At 35.0% G+C, this 26,056-nt stretch overlaps 2 protein-coding genes across 7 annotated transcripts; one reads left to right on the top strand and one right to left on the bottom strand.

Annotated features, from left to right (window-relative positions):
* Window positions 1–1,798: 1,798 nt before the first annotated feature.
* On the bottom strand, window positions 1,799–4,049 carry LOC100373225 (mitochondrial import inner membrane translocase subunit Tim10 B-like). The gene is made up of 3 exons (XM_002737323.4): window positions 3,862–4,049; window positions 3,354–3,449; window positions 1,799–2,149 (listed from the first exon to the last, which is right to left on the bottom strand). The coding sequence occupies exons 1-3, from the start codon at window positions 3,889–3,891 to the stop codon at window positions 1,859–1,861; spliced, it is 417 nt and encodes a 138-aa protein (XP_002737369.2). The 5' UTR covers window positions 3,892–4,049; the 3' UTR covers window positions 1,799–1,858.
* LOC100373374 (arfaptin-2-like) lies at window positions 4,046–25,535 on the top strand. 6 transcript variants are annotated; one of them, XM_085497864.1, is made up of 6 exons: window positions 4,046–4,252; window positions 14,527–14,708; window positions 17,401–17,421; window positions 18,085–18,649; window positions 21,277–21,451; window positions 21,889–25,535. In XM_085497864.1, exons 2-6 carry the CDS (start codon window positions 14,537–14,539, stop codon window positions 22,051–22,053), a joined length of 1,098 nt encoding a protein of 365 aa, XP_085353990.1. In that variant the 5' UTR covers window positions 4,046–4,252; window positions 14,527–14,536; the 3' UTR covers window positions 22,054–25,535. The 6 variants fall into 6 exon arrangements, with proteins under 6 accessions (XP_085353990.1, XP_085353989.1, XP_006819747.1 ...); XM_085497863.1 differs by having other exon boundaries at window positions 14,527–14,720; XM_006819684.3 differs by having other exon boundaries at window positions 14,527–14,828.
* The last annotated feature ends 521 nt before the right edge of the window (window positions 25,536–26,056 follow it).

Below are 26,056 nucleotides of genomic sequence, written 5' to 3'. Positions count from 1 at the left end.
ATCAAACCAATATATCTGTATATCTATGACATGATGAATAATGAATATTAAAAATTTGAACATAATCAGTCGAAGCAAGTCGGAGATATGAGTCTAGAAGCCCATTCATTAAAAGATAAGTCCCCGTTTTCAGACTGCGTCCAAACGGGGACTAACAGACTCAAAGTCTTGTATGCATCACACACACCAATGCTACACATAGAAATTAAGATTTTGTGATATGTGCATCTTCAAATTTTTCACCAGAATATCCTGTATGTGATTCAATGATGTAATTATGTAATGATTTGATGATTCAATGATTTGACGATGATGATTCACTTGTTTAATGCCCTATTAGGTGATGAAAAATCAATCTATAGAAAAAGTTTTGGTAAATTTTGGCAACTAGTGAGAAGCATCTGTAAGATGACATCAAATAAAGCAACTGTTGCACTTACTATATGACACATATAGTGGGTTTCCATCCTGGTGCAAAAACATAGCTTTAATATCAAAAACTACTAATAAACCTAATACAAGTTTGTTCGCATGTTTTTTATGAATACGGCCAAAAAAGAGACAGTGACAAGACAGTAATATGAGGTTATTACGAGGATACCGAAAAGTATGCATGAATACACTACAGCGGGAGTATCCACAGATGTGCAGCAGAGGTCGGTGTGACGGCACACTGTCTGAGTGCATACTTTGCAGTAACCTCGTAATAACCTTATTATTATACATCTTTTCCTCCCAAAGATACATCATGGGAATGCCAAAATCCAAAAAGTTTAGAACAGATTTAGAAAACTTCTTTGTGTGGAAGTCCAGTCAAGCCCTGGGGGCTGCCATGTTTGTTTTGCATTACAGCAAGTCTCAGAAGTATTGGGGCAGCCAATTTGCAAACTCGCTAGCGAATTGGCTAAATGTTTGGGTTTTGACTAAACAGTTGGCTTTCGAATCTCGCTGGTGCCAACTCGTGGTCGCGTCCACTCCGGGCCAATCTATTTTGCATTAGGAAACATAGTATGATTTTACGTAGCCTGGTATATGTCTTGATTCCCCTGAATGATTTGCTTTGCGAGGCGTGGTAATGTGAAAGTAGTTCCCCTGGTCAGCCTGAGAGTGGCCACAGTCAGCTGGCGTACAGGTGATAATATGATAAATGCAATTAATCCATTGATAATTACTATATGGGGGTAGCCATCTTGAACACTGATTGAAACTAAATAAAGAGACAAGTTGAGAAAGTTTCCTATAAATCAGGGAGAAAATAAATTTTCACATCCAAACGATTCGTTGGGGTAACATTAAACCAACTGCTAATAAAATTCGACTTCATTCATCGTTTTTGCATGGACAATCCCTTGTATACGAACACCACGAAAAAAATAGAACACTTTCCCTGGTATATTTGAAAGCGAAATCGCCATCCAACTAAAGTATGACGACTGTCCCCTACTGTTATATAGATTCACTCGGAGTGGACGTGACCACAGGATGGCGCCAGCAAGATTCGAAAGCCAACTGTTTAGTCAAAACCCAAGCAGTTAGCCAATTTGCCAGCGAGTTTGCAAATTGGCTGCCCCAATACTTCTGAGACTTGCTGTAATAGAGGATCCTCTCGCATGCAATCACTCCATATTTGGAATATGCATTTCCAAATATGGTAGGATAAAAATACCCCGTGCAATACCGCAAAATAACGGCACACTGTATCTTATGGCGTTACAGTGACAGATGTTTAATAATGTGTTTTATGGAGTAAAGGGTAGGCAGGGTGGCTACAAAAATTGTAGTTTGTCTTCCGCAATAATTATGTATCAGTACATTTAATATCAAAGCACAATAGAAATAAGATATCTAGTCTGTGAGGCTAACTTTGATTACTCGATGCAGCCACATGGGGTTCAACTTCGGCTGCTACAGGGTCATTGACAACAGGAGCCACTGCCTCAATTTTTGTAGTGCCTTCTTCAGTATTTTTACTCAGTTCTTGATTTGTTTTGTCAAGTATATCCTCTACTTGGGCCGCTAATTGCTTTAATTCTGGAGAGTCTTGTTCTGTAAATTGATTCTTGTTCATAGGGTTCAATTCCATATAGGTTCCAATCATCCTATGGTTAATGTTGATTAACTTGGAAGAACATTTGTCAATACAGGCTTCCTATAATCAAACAAAATATCATATTTTGTAAACTTGAGTTTATTAGAACTGTGGAACTACTTGACTTTACTCTGACTTACAATTATTATGTTGACATACTGTGTTAATATTAGGAGTAACATCAAAAGGTCAATGTTGGATAAAACAGCATGTGGTGTTGCACCATTCCTGTAAATGAGGTTATATTTTATGTTCATGGTCACTATTATGGAATTAAGTTTTATTATATTTGCACAACAATAGTACAGCTCACACATCTTTAGTTGTCTAGTCCACACCAAATCATTGAGGTTACTGCTATCTCTCCCGACATATTTTTTTTGTATTCGTTATCAATTGTAAGTTCACATGGGAATCTGTCATCCAAAACTATGTAATACCAGTTTTTTAGAGGGCAGGGCAGAATATACTCCGATTGAGAAGTTTTGTATAGTTAGCTCAGTTGCCTTTGGCTTACGAGTATACAAGTTGTCGAGAGTGTGATTTTTTTGTTCAACTGCGAGATCTCGCGAGTTGCGTGAAAGACGCGCACTGAACATCTGCCGCAAAAATAGAATGTTTTAATTTTTTTCATAGCTCACATTGAAGGGCTGATCTTTGACAGGGGAATATTGCATTTGAATATGCCTACTTTATCGAAATTGGTCATCATCAAATGTGTACAGCACATTATTAATTAAGCAATTGAAATACTTTCACGTTTTTTTAGAATCCCAAGCAATGTTTGTGACCACTACGACCTATGACCTATGTACATATGTACTGTTTTGACATTCAATTTCACACATAATGCAGGATCGTCTATTACTGTAAAATTTGTATGAGAAGCTGGATTCCTAAATAGAAATGGTACACCTATTTTAGAACAATTTAGAATCAAAAATTCACCATTTCTCATCCCCCTTTGTTGCATAGCACCATTTTAATGGTAGCACTGGCTTAATACAGATTATACAGAAGTATGTATATTCAATGCAAACAAGTCCCTCGCTATTAGTTTGACATATCCTGTTGAGGTTGGTTTGACTGACTTTGTTCTAATCAGGGCGTAACATTACAAGATCATATAGCAAATCAGTCAGCAATGTTGCCGTTCGAAACAAGAAAGCGATGACGGTAAAACTGGGCGCCTTTTCAACTATATAGGCATATAAAAGTGTTTTGACATTTCAAATGTGTAAGAAATGAATATTGATGTACTTACTTCTTCCTGGGACAACAGTCTATAGTTGAGATTTGCAATACAGTGGCCAAAACAACTCTCAGTAAACTTATTATACTGTGTTAGGAAGTCTTTAAACTGAAGAAAGAAAAAATGATGGCTTGCTAGAAAATTTACACTAAGAGGTTACACCGATTTGACAGATTTTTTTTTGCAAACATCTTATTCACAAACTGACAACATTTATACTTTTACAGTACGCAGTCATGACATAAGAATCGATAATTGACAAATTACCCTTTGAACTGCGAAATTATTGTTATATTTTTATTCACGAATTAATTAATCAACCTCTATATAAAAACCACCTGTCTATGAAGAATATACGATGAACCAGGTGTTAGTAACTAAGTACGCAACACAGATTCTACCTGATTCTACTGTTTGTTTTGATCCCAAAAGTACATCATGGCCATCACACATGATGTCGTCTGCAAATTGGCGTGACCATTGATTATTATAATATTCACGATTATATACAAATTCTTACATTTCTAGCGGCGGCGCGGTCTTGGTCCATGTTCACTCACTCAGTAGATTACCATATTTTGATAAATAACAAACAATAAAACGCTATAAATACGTGTTCTTTGCGAAGCAATTACTGCTCAATTGTTCCACACATGTGTTTCATGGTGAGCTCTCGAACGACCCCCAAAAGGTCACGAGATTTGGCGAGACTTTGGCGGTTGTCCCGGATGTGTCGACACACAGACAAGTGCACAGTGCAGTGCAAGTTGTTGCAACGAGTAGGTGGTGTATTGGAAATCTAATTTTTGATGGATCTCTGATCGGTATATTGTAAAAATTAAAAGACTTGGTATTTGGGTTGTGCAGGAGTTGGATGATAGCAGTTGTAACATAGGTGGATTTTTCCTGTGGTAAGTACTTCGCAAAAAACGCCTTTCGTCAGCAACCGTTGGCCAAGCAATCTTGCCAGAAATTAATTTCCCCATCTCATTCATAATTTTTTACACGTTTGAGGTTCCACGTGGGTAATTTGGGTTCAGTTACTTATAAAATGGTTATTACATTTAAATATCCTAAGCGTCTGGCTGTTGACCCCAACACGTTACTGACCAAAACCCCGTCGCATAAATAAATAAAGCTGGTTCAATTGTAATATAGGGTTCTCTGATTCGTGGCAAAATGAGGTGAGTGATCGTTAAATTTAGTCTAGTCTCGACCACCCGGAAGTGACACACTTAATGAATGTTTACATTCATCCCTTTACGCTTATATGTAACGTTTTATTTTTTAAATATGCCCTAGACTTTTCAAAATAATAAATTAACAAGAAACATTTTTGTGTGGGAATTTGAAGGAACAATTTATCAAGCTTTGGGAACTTGTATTATGGGATATATACTAGATGGGTGAAAATTTAACAATAAACTAAGACTAATATTCAAATTATTTTTTTGTTCATGTTTTTTAATGTTAATTTTTTTCTTCAATAGATTATCAGGAACACTAAAATTAGAACTGAAGTAACTTATAGAATGTAACTGAACACTGTCAGTAAACATAAAATATTGACAACATGGGCGGATTATATTTTTCAAATGCCAACTTCATTTCAGCTTTTCAATGAATTGTTTTATGAATCACAAGAAAGTTTATATTAATAGCTGCACAAAACCCTTGCACCTTTATTTCAACTGTTTTCTACATGTTTGTCAATATTTGTTTTTGTGAATCAAATGATCAGTTGAAAATTGGCATCATTTGAAAACATCATAATAATATGTATGTTGTATTTAAACAATAATGTACCCCCTCTCCCCCGTGGCTCATAATGAACAAAAGCACACTTTACATGACATAATTATGAGCCACCAGGGAGTACATTGTTACTAATCTGTATACTGTATTTAACATCAACACGTTCACGCAACAATTCCCATTCACACACACGCATTCATTTGAACATAACACGTATACAAAAAATAGAGAAACTTGGAACTCCCTATCTTACATGATGTTAATTTTGCGATGATCGGGAGGACCATTGATGTGTCGATGGTTTGAACCTCGTTAACCAGGCAGCGACGGCTTGCTGTATTGCACCCCATCTTGCTTGCAAGCTGAAGTGTAAAATTCCTGCAGCAAGTCAGCAAGCTCAACGACAGGAATGTTCTTAAAATTGGTGGCGTATGCCCCTTGTGTTCAAGCCATTCTAGGAAGAAAACTTGGACTCCCTATTTAGTCTGCTGCGAAGTATTTTTTTTTCATTTCTAGCATTTTCGAGCACATTTAACTGAGATATGTGACATCGATAAAACGGGTCATCGTGTTTGCCTTTGGTGAGCTACGTTTATTTACGCGTTGGACGCCGGTACCGAGTGTTTCTCACGAAGCTGGGAATGGCCAGACTAAAACTTGTGTTTGTCGTTATGGCGGGAATGACATTTTTCATGTAAACTAAGAACAAATAACAGGTTTCTACCTGTCAGAATAAGTAATATTTTAATGCACTGTGACAGTTTTGGTGATGCAATATGCTACCGTACACCCTGAAACTGTAAAAACTTTTACTAGGTTTTAAGGCATCTTTGCCATGCTTTGTTCATTTATTTGGCAGTCGCTTCACCATTGTTACAACACTCCAAGTGATCTAACTTTGTTTTCGCAAGGCAGTCTGACCGATTATCCCAGTATGTAGTGCATTATCTGGATAATGTCCACCAGCTATCTACTTTATAGATACAAAGTCATTACTACTGTTTATTTTAGAGACTGTTACTCTCTGTGACTTTCATATATTTGTAGAAATTACCAAATAATGAAGCTGTGGAACTAGACACAATGCCCGGTAAGAGTTCCTTAAGGCCTCCTCACATATAACGCTAATCCTAACCCTTCCCCTCCAGTGCCCTACCCCATTTCAGTTGTACATACTCTATTTCTAGTCACTTACAGTTGTTTGGAGGGGCATATTGAATACCGGTACAATTGGGGCTGGAGTGTTAGGCTTAGGGTTCAGGTTAGGGGTGAGGGGCCTTAAGGAACTCTTTCATGTTGTGACGCATTTCCATAGGTAAACAAACACAAAGTTGGATTTTTTTTAGCAAAGCTATGACGTGATATAAGACTGCAAATTCTATTGATATATCAAGCTTCTTAGCACATCAAATCAAACCATTCATTTTAACTTGGCGTCAAAAACAGCTTTTCTCTGTATGATTACGCACAGGTTTGTAGCAACGGCCATGGGTAGTCGGCTACAGTGAAACTGCGATTCGGACAATGGGTTTTAAGAGCTTGAATAATTTTGTTCATGATTTTATAATTGATATTTCCATAACTGACAAATTCTGACTTTCAATCACTTCCCAAAAATGTTAATCAAATTGTGAACTTGTTCAATGAAAATAAAAATTTAGCCTTGTATAATTACCGTTTATACAATGAAATAAATTACATGTATTACTAGCGTACCTGGGCCATAAGTACTGTACGTTATTGTGATTGGATGATATCCTATATAATTTATGCAAGCTATGGTTAAATGGCTCATAATGCACCATTTATCCATGGCTTATGATTTCAACGTTATGTTCCAGATTATGAATACCAATTATTGATACCAAGTCAGTAGCTTTTGAAAATTGAATTTAATTTTTTGTTATGCTGGGAAATTAAAGTAAAATGATGGACATTATGATATATTCAGTGAAAAAGGAAAAGAAAAACCAGTATAATAGATTGTCGTCTACATTGGTTCACTTAAGCGAGCATCACTGCCTATGTACAATGCTGTTCGACAACTGATATTTTTTCAAAAATTGGTTTATTATGATAACATCAAATCTATCAAAGTCTCTGCTAAGAAACACAATTTAATTTAATCTCAAAAAATAAGAGGCTACACCTTATATTTCTTCGTAATTTACTATTGACACATCAAGAACAAGTTGTTTGATTTTTTTACCAATTCTACAGGAAGATAACTGTGTGTAATAACAATAACTTGCACTGATGGTGGGTATATCACAAGATTGCATAATTCACCAGCCCTGTGGACTTTTACAATGACTTGACAAGATAAGACTTAAATAAAGCATACAAAACAACTATTAATTTGGCTGACAGCGTGTCATTGTTTTTCTGCTAGCTTGGCAACAAGACTAATTAAAGGCTTTAAACGCGCAGAGTTCACCGTTTCTGACCATGATATATGGTAACTGTTATGTGTGTCTATACATGTACCAGGGACTGTACTTGAGTTGGTGTTTATTCAAACCAATATCCAAGTACACAGTTGTTAATTTCAATGTCATGCTATCATCTGTTACATAATTTGTGGACAAAGAATATATTTAAAGGTCGGAAATATCATTTTAAAAACTTCACACAAATGTTATTCCAATTGTTGCTTATGTAACAGTTTTATAATTGCTACATTGTACGAGTTTTAATTATCTCTCTATCCGTGTGGCATAAATGAGTAGCACTGTGCCGGAAATTAAAATAACAAATATTCATCTGACCTTCAAACTGATTATGCTTACAAAAATGAATTTTAATTAATATTCATAGCTGTCACTTTGGGTAAGTTCATGTATATAAAATTGAGTTTCAAAGTATATATTCTAAATTTAGAATTCTGACTTGAAAACTCTATACTGTGGGTATAACAATTGAATAATGATCGTTGATGTATGATTTATCACTACTGTAAAATACTTTATTTTCGCTTGGAGTTAATTTTTGCTCAAGGAATGATTCAGTGAAAATAAAATTCAACGGATATACCTTTTTTCCTATATTTTACATTCAACTCTGTCAGAATTCAGTGAAAATAAATTTCATACAAAACACTCAAAAAGTCTTTTTTAGCGAAAATTAATTCCAACTATAAAAAAAAGTATTTTACAGTACTTTTTTTTTTTTTTAAAGGGATGACATTCCTTATAAATGCATGCCTAATTTGTGCTCGGTAACTTGTACATGTTTATGTGTGTCAATATGGACTTGTGTGCCAAGTGTTTTCATTCCCACACAGCGTGTTTAATAAAGTAAAGAGTTCACTATCTTTATTGTTCATGTATCTTTATTTATGAAATAACACTTATTTTGTTGGCTGCCAATCTTATTTTGATAGATTTTGTGTACGTGTTATAGCATGTTTGTTTGTTACAGCCCCCCCCCCCCCCAAAAAGTTATAATGCGTTACATACTAAGTTCAACATATATTAAAATAATGTGTTCAAATACATGAATTAAAGGTAAATTTAGATCACCAAAACATCCTCTGAAACTTAGAACAATTCAGTTGAAATTTCTAAAAATGGCCATCCTAAGATGAGAATTGATGGATGTGCTTTCAGGCACTGGTGATTTTTACCAAGTGAGAATTGAATCGTAATACATGTAAATGGTTGGCTATGCATGTGCATTTACCATGCAAAATGTTACCGGTACTGGTTGTTATAATAATATGCCGGAACCCCACACCCTCCCCATAGCTTTTGTTGCGTATGGAAGTTATTTTCACGAGTGATGCAGTGTATCCTGTGGGCGGACTTTCACTCGGCAAGTATATTCATGTGCCCCAAGGGAAAATATCGTACTTTTAAATATTATTTATTTCTGCTATGTTTCAAAAAATGGTACTCCTGAAGGGACCTAATTTGCATATGAGGTGTGGAAATACCGATTTTGATTTCAGGGACGAATCAAAATAAACTGTGATAAAAGCAAATATTACATAATTCATAAAAATGAATGAAATTTAGCATGCTATTTTTTCTATACAATTGAAAATTGGTTCATGTGAATAAAACGATTTGTACAAAATCATTTTAAATTATAGTTCATACTGTATTTACTTTGGTTGAAAAAATATGTGCTAGTACCTGATGATGAGGGATTTCTCTGCAACAGATGGTACCTTGTATTACAAAGTGACAATGGAAAATTGGACTTAGATGTATTGTGTTTTGTAATATAGTATCACGCTTGGAAAGCAAGTACAATTACTGTGCTAAAATTATAAGTGATCCTAAAATCGGTTTATTTTTCTATCAATTTAAAAAAAAATATGTTCTGCCTTATATTGTCTGTTGCTGCAACACTATACGATACAAGTACATGTACACGCCTGTTTAACTGTCACACATGCAGACAATCTTGTCTTGTCTGGGCTCACTGCTCAGATTTTGCGCATTAATCATGTAAATGGAGCAGCCAGTGTACCGATTACTGTTGGGAACTGTCCCCAGGCACAAAAACATAATAACAGATAAAAAAAATGACATGAACCATATTTGCTTTATTATTAATAGCATTTAATGTATTCTGGATCATTAAAATATCACTTGTTTTTACTCATATAGACAGTGTGTTGACACCTCAGCGATTTATCAAATTTCTGAGTGAATATGGTACGTTGTAAATAATGATGTTTTGTATTTCAATTCATGAGTAGCATCATATTATGTATGATTTGTGAAAAGTAGTTATTGTAAGATTCCAACAGCTGTCAAATATTAGAATCATAAAAATATAATTATACAATATAAAAGTGATTTATTACATATAAATGTTGCATCATATGAAGGTTCATACAAGTCGCATGGTTGTTGCCCATTTGCACATGAAATCACTTCATGTGCCACAGCCTTGTGATTGTTAATATTGTCTAACCTTACTGCTTCTGTTCAATCTCAGGTTTCATATATACATGTATGTAATATTGCTAGATGAAAATAATAACCTTTTAAACTACATCCTGACGTTTTTAAACAATTTGTATTTTATTTTCTTATGCATTATTATATTTAAATGTTTGAAGGAGATGATTTCATTCACAGAAAAAAAAATTCTTTTAAAAATACTAGCAAAAATGTTTTGAGAAATGTGTAAATTATTCATTTGACCAACGATTAAGATGTCTAGAATTTAAATTTTAAAACTGACAAAATAATGAAATTCTCTCCGAGTGCAATGTGTGGTAGGCAGAGTATGTAGTATAATGTTTGTACATGTATATTGTTATCAATTCCTTAACAAGAAATTTCACATGATTCAGGCATTTTTTGAACATGACCAATCCTATATTTGTATAAATGGCTGGATAACAATAATGTGATTATGGGGATCTGTGTTGTTTAAATCGCTTCAAAATGGTATGTAGTCACTCTGTCTGGGGCAATGCCTTGATGTTCAACCATCAACAAATTCAACAAGAAATGTTATACAGGCTCATGGCCATGGAAACACCATAATATTTCACTTTCTTTAGTTTTAGCTGATTTGATCGATATTCAAGTATTCTACGGTGTATGTGTCAAATTCACTGATTTGTTAAGGAAACCATGGTACCATAAAAAAAAAAAAAGGCATTCTGTGATTCTTTTTTTTAGCTCCGCTGTCGACTTTGTCGAGCGGAGCTTATCATATGAGTGATTGTCCGTCGTCCGTGTCAATGTTTTACTTTTTCGACTTCTTCTTGAAAACTACAAGCCTGAATGCTTTGATACTTGGTGTATATGTACCTTGGGTAGACCTCTCTCAGATTTGTTCATTTCATGATGATATCTTCAATGTAATTTTTGGTAAAAAGTGATATTTTCGACTTCTTGTTGAAAACCGCAAGTCCAATTACTTTGATATATTATACATATAGGTACTACATGTGGACCTCTCTCAGATTTGTTCATTTTCTAATGATATCTTCTGTTCTTTAATTGCCATGTGCATTGCTTACAGCGGAGCTATCTCAGCCGACAGGCTGCTTGTTTATATATTTCCCTGGTTTTCATCAGGTTCATTAAGATGTAGCTACATGTGGCATTAAAAACAAATCCAAGTGAATGATTAAGCATTTTACAATAATATTGATCCCTCTATCCCTTCATGATACAAAGAAACTATGTCATCCTTATATGGGAACAAGAACAAGGTTTTGTATAATTTATATTTGACTTGTACAAAACAAAATTCTGTGCTCTACATGTATGGAGAAGTTCATTTAAAAAGTAACAATATAAGAAATATAATAATAATATATTCATTGACAAACACATGTATTTAATATTATTTTGGTAAAAGTAAATTATTCAGTCTTAAAAGATGTTCTAGATACAAAGAACCATGTCAGTTGAAAACCCGTCTGTGCCCTGAAGCCACTTGGGTATAGAAAATGGGTATCACTGTCACCTGTGAAATCACTGATGCACATTTAAAAAGTGGAAATCGTGTATTTTAAATTGGACTAAAAATTGCGAGCAGATGTTCAAATGTAAGCGGCGCAATCATCTAACCTTATCCAGGAATCACCTAAATTTCAAATGAATTTGAATATTGGCTGCATATAAAAATTGACTTCAATCCTTACATATTTACAGTGTAGTTAATAAAATAAATGTACTGTAAAAGCATTCATTTTTAGATTTTAATTGGAATATTTTGATCATATTCGCTGAGGTTTATTTTTCTTAAGATTTCTCAATGAAACGATGGGTTGTGATTTTACATGCTCAAGTGGATTTCACTTATCAAAAGCCGCAAATTTAAAACCCAGTGAATAATTAATATGTTTACTGTACAATTGGGACATGCTGTTTACTGCTTTGTTATGCACATTCTCTTCGATCTTGTTCTCATTGCACTGTCTGGTTAACCTGGCATTTATCAGTTGCTCTCAGTGTCCAAACAGGTGCTGTAAGTGTACTTGCTACAATTTGATTTTCACACATTAAATTGTTTCCTGAATAAAAAAACAACTCTCTTCTATGCTAGTCTGTTTAATTGACTCACTGCATAGCTTTTTGTTCTGAATAGGATGTAGACATGCCAGATTGTCCCTGTGAAAAAAAAACAAAAAACGTACAGCTCATTTGCTCACTATTACTTGATCTGTCAATTCAAAAGCGTGTCAGTTTGTGTCCTAATATTATTTTATTTTGTATTGCTTCAATAAATTAAGATATACATAACACTACAGACAGAATACAGTAAAAAAAAACAGACAAAAAAACAAAACAATAGGGCAAGTTATATATGTTTTCAAATAATAAAGAGTAATTATGACTAGAGATCTTTAAATGCCGAATTTCAATTGTACCTTGTATTATCTTTTTTAATAAGCTGTTTATTTCTCAACATTACGTGATGTCATATAATTGCTTTACACATGTAGTACATGTGCACATCAGATTAGATTTTTATTCTATATCTTTGGAAATTGGCATCCCTAAAAACATGAACAGTGATTGCTTTTGTAATTGATATTATGTGAAAAAAATGAAATAAAGCACTTTTTGTCAAGATTTTATCTATATTCCTTATTTACCGGTAATTAATAATTCTACAAAAGCCTTGGTGTGTGAATAGAATCTTTTTCTTATTATATTCATATTATTATAATACTGAATTAAATCGCTTGATTCTTTGAGATAGACACATCAATAACTTATGTGATGTAGTTCAATCTTTTTTTTTTTAACATGTTACATGTATTACATTGATCCATTTTAATTCCAAAGTAGAGTACACCAGCAGCTGCTGTCACACAATGGTGGATGCTTCTTAGTGATTTCAAAGTACAGTACATGTGTCATACATACAGTGTCACACATACAGTGTCACAGGATGTCTGTCTGTGTACTGCACCATTACTTTGGCAGACAAAGCAACCCGCCAAGTATGGTTGCGATGTTGCTGGCGTTTTTGTTTATGAAATAGCAATATTGCTCTAAACAGGATATCTACAATGTAACTGTTTTTAAAAATCACTGTCAAATTGAGATGCATCTAACTTTTAGTTGTTTAACCTTTTCACCAGTTCCCTCTTTTCATCACAAACCCACAAAATAGTCCAGTTCATAGTCTGCACTTTACTTCAAAGGATCAAGACAAAAATAACCAAGTTTTTTAAGTAGAAACTGAAAATTGACTCAAATTTGTTTGTTGGCTCCAAAATTATGGTTTATTTCCAGAAATTATGAAGAATATAAGAAAAGTTCAGAAAAATTTGGGTGAGAATCTTGTGGTAAAAAGGTTAATTTCAATGTACTGCTACTGATACATGCACAACATGCATTGTATGTAGCAGTCTGTCATGTACATGTATGCATACGTGAAGTGGAGTTACCATAGTAAAACGAGGTCAGATTTGCCTTGATCATAAATATGTACTTGATTAAGATAAATATAACCTGTATGTAATTTATTCGGCTGGATCAGTGAGATACATGTACATAAAAAGCAAGGTGGCAATGATGATGTGTGCTGTTGTAAACCTTGAAATGCATCTCATCAAACAAACGTGTGGAATTCATGTCAGGGTTTTTTCTAAACCAGGGAACAGGGGTGCAGCGCCCTGATACTCGCAGCTGGTACCCTCTCACCGAATTACCGATTGAACTTTAAAAGTCATAAATATATTTTTTGCGCCATGTACTTCTGTGCTGCCATACGACAGTAAATCTTTCTCTGTGAAAACCTCCCAGCAACCCCAGCTGACAATGTGTCTGGACACCAAATACACTAAAATTACCCCCAAAATATTTTAATGGCGATGTATACACCGTTAACATGGAGCAGAAACCTTCCGTTATGGCGTTTCCATGTTGATCCGCCATGTTGTTTCTGTGCTAGCTACTCTCGCTCAACTCCCTCGCCTGTGTGTGCTCTTTCTTGTTCTTGTTTTTCTAGAAAAACCCCTGCATGTCATCAACCCATATTGCTATATCTAGGTAGTGATTCTGATATGGAATAAACAGTTTATGTTTGATGTGCAAACCATACTTGGCTCATGAAGATACTTTTTCTCTTGATTTAATTCAAATTTAATATTAGTATAAATTTGACATTGAAAATAATAGAATTTACCCGTCCGTAAAATTATGGATGCCTTCTTTATGGTAATTGTGTGTCGTGTTTACCTCACATTCAAACACTTTCCTCTGTTTACTTCAGGCACAGAAGCGCTATCAGCGTGTGATGGAAATAGAATCCTGTCTCTGAACACAAACATTTGCCATTGCTCATTAAATTATGCGATGGTCGATACGATCACCATACTACTGTCTTCATGCATACTTTGGGGTATTCTCGTCATAACCTTGTAATATTAGAACATTTTATGTTCCAGAATGAAATTTATTTCTTACATTATTTTTTTTTTCATGTGTGTTTTCTATAGGCGTTAATCGATGATGTCAGACTTAGGATATTCCAATGTTCACATTGATCACGGCGAGGCACCAAACGGCACGGAAACAGACGATACATTTGAACAGGACTTGAAGAACATGTTGCGAGATGGACCAAACCTGACTGACAGTTCGTCAACAGTGCAGGGTGGCGCGATCCAATCACCCAGTGGTCAGTTTACTGGTATTGACCTAACTAGCCCTCCTAGAACTACTATCCCTATCACACCTCCCACAGTTGTCCCCAGCGACGCTGCCGCCAGTCGTTTAGCCAATCTACAGGGTGGTACAGGTACATAGTCATATTGTAAACAGTGGCATCTTATAGTTTTTCAGAGCTTAGCTGGCTGACTGATTCTCTCATCAGTATTTCTCTTGTGCATTCATGTGTTTGTGTATCTGTAGTTCATTATTATTTTGCTCGTGTACTTGGACAACGTCATTTTTTTTTTTATACACAAGTCAGTTTAACTGGCATGGAAACATAGGAAACACTATTCAAATGTAGATACATGTAGGTAATTGATATTACAGATTTGCATGAAGAAGATATTTAATTTTTAGATTTATAGTGCATATTTTATTTTTAGAGAGTAGTTTTAACTGTGTTGAATGTACAAGTACTATTATCATCAGACCAAAATTAATTGCATAACTTGTAATCAGAATGAATATATTGTGTTGGTAGGTCTAGAATAAGCTCTTGAAACTGTAAAAATGAAGACATGGTAAAAATAGACTACTAGTAGATTCAGTAGAAAATGTTTTATGCAATGTAGCATGATCAGCTAAAAAATAGCATTGAAAACATGTAATCCAGATCGGTCAGGTCCAGTGTTCTCACCAGGTTTTTTAACCTTTATATGGTTTTGCATTAGCGACAGAATTGCCAAGCAACATAAGTAAATTGTTTCTATTGTAAAAACTATCGGTATATGCAAATTAGGTTGCTTTAATATACAATGTAGCCCTATGCATGGGCATTTGCCTGGGAAAAACACTGAAGACATAAGTTTAAAAATATCAATGTTATTCAGGTTTCTTCTTTTGTTTATATTTTAAAAACTCTAGTACAGTACTACTTCTTAAATTCCATCACTCGTAGCGCATAGGATTCTTGTAACTTCTTGTGAATTACATTTACATAGATTCTCCAAGTACAGGTTTTAGTTTACAAATTGTGTGCTTGTTGTTGTTTGTACATGTATTATTATTAGTGTTGTATCTAACATAACCGTATGTGCATGTTGTGTCACTGTGTTGCCAACATTCGTCCATGGGAGCTGTGCTACTCAGAAAGCCTCTATATGTACTGCTAACTGTGGCTAGGCCTACACCACCCTGATAAAAATCCTGCTACTCTCCTTTTCTCTCCTTTTAAACCATCATTCTATCTACTCTACACGCATTCAAGGTTTCAAACACTCTAAATTACACTAGGCTGCCTTGTGATTTTGTTAGCCCACATACATGTACCGGGGTACTGTCATTTTATACAGCGCCCTCACATGGTGCAGTATACATTGCCTCTCCATACTCAGCACTTGACTGATTACTACAAAGTTGCCATCTCTCAGAACCTGGCAGTACATCTGTTCCATATTTGTTACCTGAAATTGCATAATGAGAGGCGGTCATACATGTACATGTACTGAGCAGTCAGCAAAATACCAAGGAGCTGAAGTGTCATTACATTTCATTGATTTTTAATGCATAAAACTAATAATAGACTTGTGGTACTGCGCCAATGATTTTAAGTCTGTCACAGTTGTACTGGTAAGCAATATCACTACCAAACAAATACCATCCACGTATTATATATACACAAACAAACAAACAAACAAACAGTCTGCATATAAATTTACAGGAACTTTGTAACTGAGCTGAGCATCACATTAATATAAAGATGTATTTGCTTGATAGTGGTCTTCTCTACAATTAGTGAAAACCACCAAAATTTTGTCTTTGAGATTGCTCAGGATGATGTAAGGTCAGAACAGCTGAATACTGGATACTTTGTTTCAAAGTTTTGTAAGTACGTACTTGCAGACGTTTGTCTCCAGTCTAGACATTATTTCTATGTGTGAATATGTTAGGATTGTAGTGTGTCAGTAATCGAGAATATTATGAATTAAAATAGATGAACAATTGTTCTAATCTTACAACATCCATTGTATCTCACATATAGAGTTCACTTCATGGCCAGTTTAATATAACGTCTTATATACATGTTACTCATTAAATTGTCTAAATTTTCCATATTATGATAATTATTCTGATTGCTAATCATGCGATATCAAGCGAAAACTTCATAGATTTTTCTTTGTTCGACCTTGGAGTCATACCAGGGTTGGAACAATGGACCTTCGGGAAAAATTTGAATGTACATTGTATGAATCTGTTTATTACACTTCACAGTGCATGTTACTTGTAATTGTAAGAAACAATAACATTTATCATCATCTTGGTTGTCCATTGTGAAAAAAATGCATAGATAATCAAAATAGTGATAAATAAATACATAACATTTCTTAACACAACGTGTGTCTTTTTATACAGGAATCCTAAACAGTAACAACCATACTTGTACCTCAAGTTCATTACTAGCTAACAATCAGAATCACCTGCATGAAAAATAAATTTAAGTTTCTCATGCCAATTTAAGTTCAACTAATATTACTATATCCAGTAGTTTATTATCCGCATCCCCTAATTTCATGACAGACTTAATATTGTGTGTTTAATATGCAGTACCATTTGGCTTCATTGCCTGGCATTGCGACATATCACCAAACTTTGAATGCAACTAATCTTTTATCCACATTGAATTTCCTTTCCATATTGAATGCTCCTGGCTATCGTAGAAGACAATGGCAGTTTCCAAAGTATGTGCTTCTGAATATGTACTTACATGCTTGCACTTGTTTTTTTGTATTTGATGAAATGATTTTACAAGTGTGTGTGTGTGTGTGAACCTAAAGAGAAGTCGAGTGCACTCACATATGTACAGTTTAGTAATTCGTCCATGATTTTTGCATTTCCACAGGTATCAAATAGGTTTTGTTAGATATAAAAAAAAAACACCTGTTTGTACAAGACACTTTAAAACCACATGTAATTTTCCCAGCAATGTATATGGATGTTTACCCTCACTTTTTTCGCTTCTTTTGGAAATGTATTTTTAGTGTAACAGTAGGAGAGAATATTGCAATTCATTTAGATGCCATTTTTCGTAATGCATATACTTGGTAATTGTTAAAGGGCGATGGTTGCCGTACTGTGACCTGTTCGATATGAAACCAATAGTGACATACATAGCGCGTGTTAAATGCATTGTTTCTTTACATGAAATTTGAACACATACTGCATGACAACCACCTCACTTTAATTGTACCAATGAAAAGACACCCAGGCTCATACAATGTACAATGGTAAATGAGGGTCATTAATTAAATTTTATACTGTGTTAGTCATTCAGTGACTGGATGGTTATTCAAAATGCATTTGTATCTCTCATTCAGTTACATTTTCTTTCTTTCTACAAATAGCACAACATTCAACAAGTGGAAATGTATATGGTGGTAGCACCCATGAGGGTTATAGCGCTGGAGGCATGAGCACTGGGCATGGAGCTATGACTACTGGTCCAGGAGGCACAGGAAGTCAGCGATTCTTAGAAAATTCCAAATCCAAAATAGATGCCATAAAGACGTGGAGCGTATCCACATATAAGTGTACTCGGCAGATGATTTCTGAGAAATTAGGTCGTGGGTCCCGAACGGTGGATCTACAGTTGGAAGCGCAGATAGAAGTCCTTCGTGACACTCAGAGGAAATATGCGAATATACTTAGATTGTCCCGGGCATTGACGAATCACTTCTATCAAGTAGTGCAAACGCAGCGGGCGTTAGGTGAAGCATTCACAGATCTGGCTGTCAAGTCACCAGAACTACAAGATGAGTTCACCTACAATTCGGAAACTCAAAGAAGCCTATGCAAGAATGGAGAAACGTTGCTAGGTGCTTTGAATTTCTTCACCTCCAATGTGAATACTCTCTGTCACAAGACAATGGAGGATACTCTACTGACAGTGAGACAGTATGAAACTGCCAGGTGAGAAAAACATGGCTTTATTCAGTCTCCATGACTAACATTTATTGAATGTGCAATGGAGCAAAATTAAACTTGTTTTTGTTGTTGCTGTTGTCATATTACTAAGTGTACAAACTTTACACTGACATTTATATTGTATTTCTGGTATTTGTTGGCGGTTCTTGTGTGCTGGTTCCCAAATATTTTTTCCTCATACTTATAGTATTAAAACTTATCTGGGAAATATTCCAGCAACAATTTAGCAAACAGCTCACTTGATTCAATCATGGCTTCAGTTTTGTCCGATAGCCATGCTGGTCTCGTCCATTTTGAAGACTGCTGTGAAAAATGGTTCTACCTCTACCAATTAATCTGATATATTTTATACAAGTTAGGAGTTCTTACAGGGCTGGTGAATATGACGTAAATATAATTATATTATACCAGTATATTGATGGTGTTAATCCATTGATTTGATTGGTCCAAACACAAAATTTGCATATGCAATCCATGGCTGATAATGCACGGCTAAACTAAGTGGCCCTGGAACATGAATTGACTACAGATTTAATACGGAAATACATAAAACCGGTATTATTTGATTTTTAAGGAAATATAGTCGTTGAATTTTGGAAGAATATTGAAAAAAATACTGAATTAAAAACATCTGAAAAGTTATATAACTATAATATTGCTTTTTGTTAATGGTGGGGTCCAAGTTGTGAGCGTCGGTCGTTGGGTGATTGTCGTTCGCCACACAAACCTACTAACCACCGTCCCTCAACACCGTGAGGTGCCTACACGGATGCCAGAACGCTGTGTTCTCAGTGTTGTTACTTTGGGATGGATTGCGAACTTCCAACAAAGAAAACTTGAAGGATTTAATGACATAAAAATGCAAAAAACTACGAGTCACAGGCAAAAATGTATGCCACCAATAACAACCAGTGTCCGGTAGCGGCAGCCGGCTGACAAAATTGCAGTGCACCCGGGTACTGTGGAATACTTTATTTTCGCTGGAATTAATTTTTGCTGAAAAGGCTTTTAGGGCGTTTTGTATGGAATTTATTTTCACTGATTTTTGATAAGTTTAATGTGAAATATAGGAAAAAAAGTATATTCGCTGGATTTTATTTTCACTGAATCATCCCTTCAGCGAAAATAGCGAAAATATTTAGTATTCTACAGTAATTGCCATCTGTTTAAAAAAAAACACGGGACAACGCTGGATTCGACGACGATATATGGTATTGTAATTCTCCACTATGGGTAAATAAATTATAGGAGATGATGAAGCTAATTTCGAAAGCTACAGATTTGTGCCGAGTGTACACCAACCACTGTATTAGAGCGACGGCGTGCAAAGTCTTTCGGCCGGGGTTGAGACAAGGCATATCATGTACGTGTCACAAAAACGATGCGAAAATCCGATCTTACACCATCAAATTTATCCCAGAACAACGACAAAACTTGTAAGTCATACTGTCACAAAATTTTGGTTATACCAAAGGTATCCAGGTCAGATGTTGGAACTGAGGTCGCTGTGCCGGTCGCCGTACATGATACACCGCGTCCGCCGTGTCTCAAATTTCGGTCGAACTAAGTACCGCTGAACGTCAAATATCCACAGTTAGAAGTAGTATGATGAGTCACAAAACCGGTTTATTTCACAACTGTACTTTCAATGGGAAAATTACAGTCCAAATTGTACAAAAACCGGAATGAAAACGTGGAAAATCCGTTGTTTAAATGATCCAAACTGTACACGACCCTGTATTTCAAATCGCGTTGTGCGTCAGTAAAAGGTCAGAAAGGTCATCCTTTGTTATGCTAATATGTGTGTTTACGCTGCTCTATTCAACGTGGATATGTTTTTTTTTCATGTGGAATAAAAATTAGTTTGTATTCAATTTGAACTGTGTTGCGCATGTAATTTTTGTATGCATTCAGCGTACAACTACATACTATTCTTATAAATATTCATGTTCAAGGGCCATAATCATGATCTTTTAGTAGATGAAAGTAAACTCTTTTTTTACAAGATTTATCGAATTGTCAATATACTGGTATAATATAATAGCAATAACCCCCGCCGAAGTTGGGTATACCACTTGATATTGCACAATTCACTCCATATATGCACTCGCCTGTGGCTCGTGCATATATGTCGTGAATTGTGCAATATCTCGTGGTATACCCGCCTTCGGCGGGGGTTATTGCTTAAATATACAAAATAGTTTGTGTAATACATTATAGTTTTGGAGACTAATAAGTGTTAAGTACCATTGCATTGTTCACCTCTGCTGCAGCATGCATTGGTCTGCCAAGGGTGTGTGACCACTGATCTGCGCCAGGTCATCGGCTTAAAATGATACAATGCAACAGGGGACGAGAAATGGTAAATGAGAAGTGGTAAATGTTTGGTTCTAAATTGTTCAAAAGGAATAGGTGCTACTTATATTAGAGATGCGGCTTCTAATACAGATTTTACGGTACTTGCTGCCCATATACCCTTGAGACAACAGTGATATTCAATGTCAGGACTGTCACCTGGCACAAAAAAAATAATTACAGAAATAATCTGTAAAATTATATAATCGTGTGCATGCATTCCTATATAAACCATCAATCTTTATATTTCTCTGTAGGGTTGAATATGATGCCTATAGGACAGACATGGAGTCCCTGCAGCTTGGTCCAAGAGATGGTGGCACTGCAACTAAATTAGAAGAAGCCAAGACCAAACATAATTTACACAAAGAAAAGTTTGATAAGTTGAGAGCTGATGTTGCGATTAAACTGAAATTTCTAGAAGAGAATAAGGCAAGAACTTTTCCTTTGTTGTGAGATAATAAATATTTTGATAAATAAATGTTTTGATTCACTTAGTAAAAGAAGATGACTGCCCCTTTTTCATAATTTAAATTAGCATAGTAGTCAAACGCCCAAAAAAGACCAAGATCACTCACATTACAGGTAAACTGCATACGTCGTATGAACTCAATGTGAAATATGATGGTACATGCATGGTGACTGTGGCACAATTTATAAATTATAAATCTGTCTAAAACCAAACTCCAAAGTGTTCAGTGGGGTTATTTTCTATTCTCAGTTGTTTTTTTGTGTAGATAAGTTTAGACAGTTTTCCAGTTTACACAGGGCTCTATTTAGACAGGCTTCCAACTTAGACAGGTTTTTGTGATTGCAAACATACACAAGCAGATTTATAATGGAATTGTACATTATTCTCCATATTTCAGGTGAAAGTGATGCATAAACAACTACTGTTGTTCCACAATGCAATATCTGCTTACTTCTCCGGTAACCAGGATGCCTTGGACGCCACACTCAAGCAATTCAGTATTAAACTGAAGACCCCATCAGAGACTGTACCTTCATTCTTGGAGACTGATCAACAACATTGAAGTTTTACTTTGTATTAGTTAACCTTTTCTGTCTGTAAATGTTGCAATTGTTAGAATGATAAAATTCTTTTTCATCTTTATCTAAACTTGAATTTTGATCATTTGTCTAAATTATTAGAGGTTGATGACAATCACTCAATAAGCATGTTCCTGTTCTTTTTGGGTTATTTATTACCCAGTTAAGGGGACATTAATCTCTTTATTTTGTCAATAAATTCTGCCTATCTATGCCTCATAAGGTAATCCTGTTTAATGTGTAAACAGAAATAAGGCCCTCCCTGCTACATACTGTAAAATGACTAATTTTCACTGGGTTTACCGTAAATTTCACTGATTTACCATTTCAGGCATATTCAGTGGGTTTTAAATTCACAGTTTTATCATTTAGATAATGTGTTCTATGCTGAATTTTACATATTCGCTGGGTTTTAATTTAGCACATTTTCCAATCAGCGAAATAAGCTAAATTAAAACCCAGTGAATAATTAACCCTTTTACAGTAGATGGTATCGTGTGCAAATACTTCACTGTCTCAACACTTCCAGATAACACTGATACGTTTAGTCTCCAGTTTTGTTGTTCTCTTTAGTGTGCACGTATGAGCAAGCAAATTTAACTGCCTCATTAAAGTTGCAGACGAGCACTACATTTTTGAACTGTAAACATTCAATTAAGGTTTAGGTCTAATAACATCTTGAATTCACCAGTGAAAGAGTACTTTCGTCATTCTACCAGAAAGCAACATTGGTCTACTGCCCTCTGTCCATGTAGGACTATTCAAACAACCCTTATTTTAATAGGCTGACTCCTTTACTCATTTGATATTCTAGTTACTTTAAATCTGTAATTTATTGAAAAAAAAAATAACAATCATATTATTGAAATCCACATCTTCCAGTTGAATGGAGGAAACATTTTTAGCTTTTTCTTTTTTGACAAGATATCTTCATCTACTGGTAGTTTATTTATATAAAAAAAGTACTTTGATTGAAGGTTGTCCAGTTTCTTTTTATAAGTAATCATCTACAAGCAAAACCAGGAATATAAATTGTACTGTGACACTATATTGCAAGAAGTGTGGTGTAGAAGCATGATCTGAAAATTGTTGATACAACAGTTATTCATTCAATTGTAACTTAGTGAGTGGGGAATCGCTCACAAGCAGGGATGCCCAGTGAAAATAACAAAGTAAAGCACCACACTGTGTGCAGACCAGTCAGTATCAAGGTTTTTATACTGTTATCTACGGTGAGGAGACACACATAAAAATTATGCACACTCATGCTGTTCTTTTATTTCTTTTGTTATTATCACTGCGAATCATCGCCCTAAAGTGGTTTCCCCCACTTGATGCACACCAACAACATAATGGCTATAATGTCCGTATTCAGGATTTTCAAGAAAACCAACTTTCCATAGTTTAGACATTAATTTTCAACACGCATTATTGTCATTCACATGCTTCTCATCATCTATGAAAAACAAATTTGACAGCCTTTACATCAAGTGCTTTTTCTTTACTTTTTTTTTAGCGCTTATTTCTCTACTTCTTTTTTTTTTTTTGTTGTTGAGAAATTGGTGTTTTGAGAGCTTTCATTGTATTTAAGATTGGGATCTTTATCAATTTTTACTGCATACAATTTAAGTAATAAGTAAAGTAAAATGATGTTGTTGAATGTGTAAATAATTAATGAATAACGCAAACAGGATGAATATGCGATTTTTGAAAATTGTAACTTGGTGTGGTTTGTAATCACTATTTTTTTCTAAAAATACTATGTTCTTGTACTGTAGATATTACCTTTTCTGTGTGCCGTGACTTTGTGCTATGATAGTCTGTAGAGTAGACATCTTAATATGTGTCAATAACAAAAATAGATATTAAACCTATCAAGGGCAAACAATATTTTTGTTGCTCTCATGTTACTTTTTGAAGAGTTGGGGAAATTTTCAAGATGTATATTTGCATGGCTCTGAATCAGCCCTAGTGGAGAGGTTATAGTGTTGGTATGTATGTTGTGTTACTGTGCCCACTCTCTGAGACTGTTGGGCATCCAATTTAACAATTTATATTGGAAGACTGTTCTCAGCAACAGTGACACACCATACAACCAACATGTAGACCTATAAATCAATAATAACTATATTTAAGGTCATCGAGTCTAGAAAACAACATACAGTGATAATCTCTTCTATCCTGTTTATATACCGGTACATGTGCCTACTACTTGTACACATTGGTGTGGGTACTGTATTATAGACATATAGTATTGCACGCTGAAGTACCGAGTACTACTAATTGTAATACCATATTTACTCTATTAGTAGCAACGGTCAAAATATTTTAATGATTTAGTATACAGCCAGCATGATTTTGGGTTTTGTGCTTCTAATGTTCTATTGGAGTTGTGCTTCTAATAGAGAAAATACAGTAGTAATCTGTGTCTACAATATGACACTGATTTGTGTTCCACAAAAACCACATGCTATCTATTCTGGTGTGCATGCCTGCATAAAGTGTTATTGTATTGTATTCTATTATAAGTCGTGTATCTGGTATTATTAACCATTTCTTAGAGTAAATATTCAGAATATAAGCAGAATTGCAGCGACTCGCTCATAAACAAATGAAGGGTTGGATGTCCTGCTCTGATGTTAACAATTACAACAATCTAAGGGCAACGTCAAAAGATTGATGTAGAATAAAAAAACTTGATTCCTTAATTTTTCTTCGGCACCTGATCTGAACATGTTTTGCCAAACCATGTTTATCATAAACAGATTCTATGATTGATTTATAATTCTGTCATTGATTGAGTGTCAAATATTAAAATAAACAATGTTAATAACTTTAAAGCTTGGATATCAAAAATTCATCACAAATTTATGATGAATGAGGACGCATTAAAAAGTAAAACAGATTTTGTCGGATAGACTTGTTTCAGGCCCATAGCAGTTCCTTTCCCATACTAATGGAATTAAGTTTTTTTCCCCACTACATAATGTTTTGACGTTTTCCCAAAAAATTGTTATTATAGGTTTATATCTACCCTTGATTCTACTTGTCCCTCTTTTAGATATTTGATGGTAATAGATCAATTTCAATATTTTCTGCTATGCTGATAAGGTATGCACAATGTATAAAGCAATATTTATTCTATCATACATGTGAAAATCTAAAAATGTGACGCAGGCTAGAACAGGTACTGTTTTTTTTTAAATGGCCCTGCATGAAACGGGCATGTGAAAATGAAACTGAACATTTAATTGTTCTGTGTATGTAAATATAAACATAAACGAGTAATACATTATTTGTCTTTCCAAATTAATAATGTACTATGTTTCAAGTATTTTGTGCATGATGTGTTGACATGCATGCTGCTGGTTTAACTGTAGTCAAACTTTTATGCTGTATGTCTTAAATATAGGGGGAGAAGCGTGCAGATCACTCGTATGTAGCATTAAAAGAAATGATCGCAAAATATTTTGTGTGCAGTCTTGTGTGTGGGTCAAATTGGGACATCTGCATTATATTTGGGATATTTATAGCAGATAGCCATATACATGTAACCTAATTATGGAAATCTAGAACATTCATAATCTATGCTGTGGTCATTCTTTGACTGTGAAGGAGAAAGCTTAGCAGCTCCAGACCGTTGTAGGGAGAGAGAGAGGGGGGGGGGACAATCCCACAGATGCATGTTGGTTTACCCAGCTCACCAGATAACTGACTTGTGTCTAGCATCGTCTGTCAAATCCAAAATGGTTCACTGGCAGTCTTGTTTAAACAAATGCAGTTTCAAAATGCCACATCTTGTACATGCCAGGACAAATCAATTTAAAACTTCACATGCACGATACACGTATCTGACATGCCTAGACCAATCAAGATTTTTGCCAACTGGTAGAAAATGAAAGTGCGATAATAAATACGATTCATTAAGGCCTGTTGACACGTCCCACACTGGCAGATTTTAGTTGGGCAGATGAATCAAGTCTTTCC

Source organism: Saccoglossus kowalevskii, chromosome 4 (assembly GCF_978046115.1).
Source record: "Saccoglossus kowalevskii chromosome 4, keSacKowa6.1, whole genome shotgun sequence".
NCBI lineage: Eukaryota > Metazoa > Hemichordata > Enteropneusta > Harrimaniidae > Saccoglossus > Saccoglossus kowalevskii.
The sequence above is the reverse complement of the archived record's forward strand: the minus strand, read 5'-3'. Positions and strand labels throughout refer to the sequence as shown.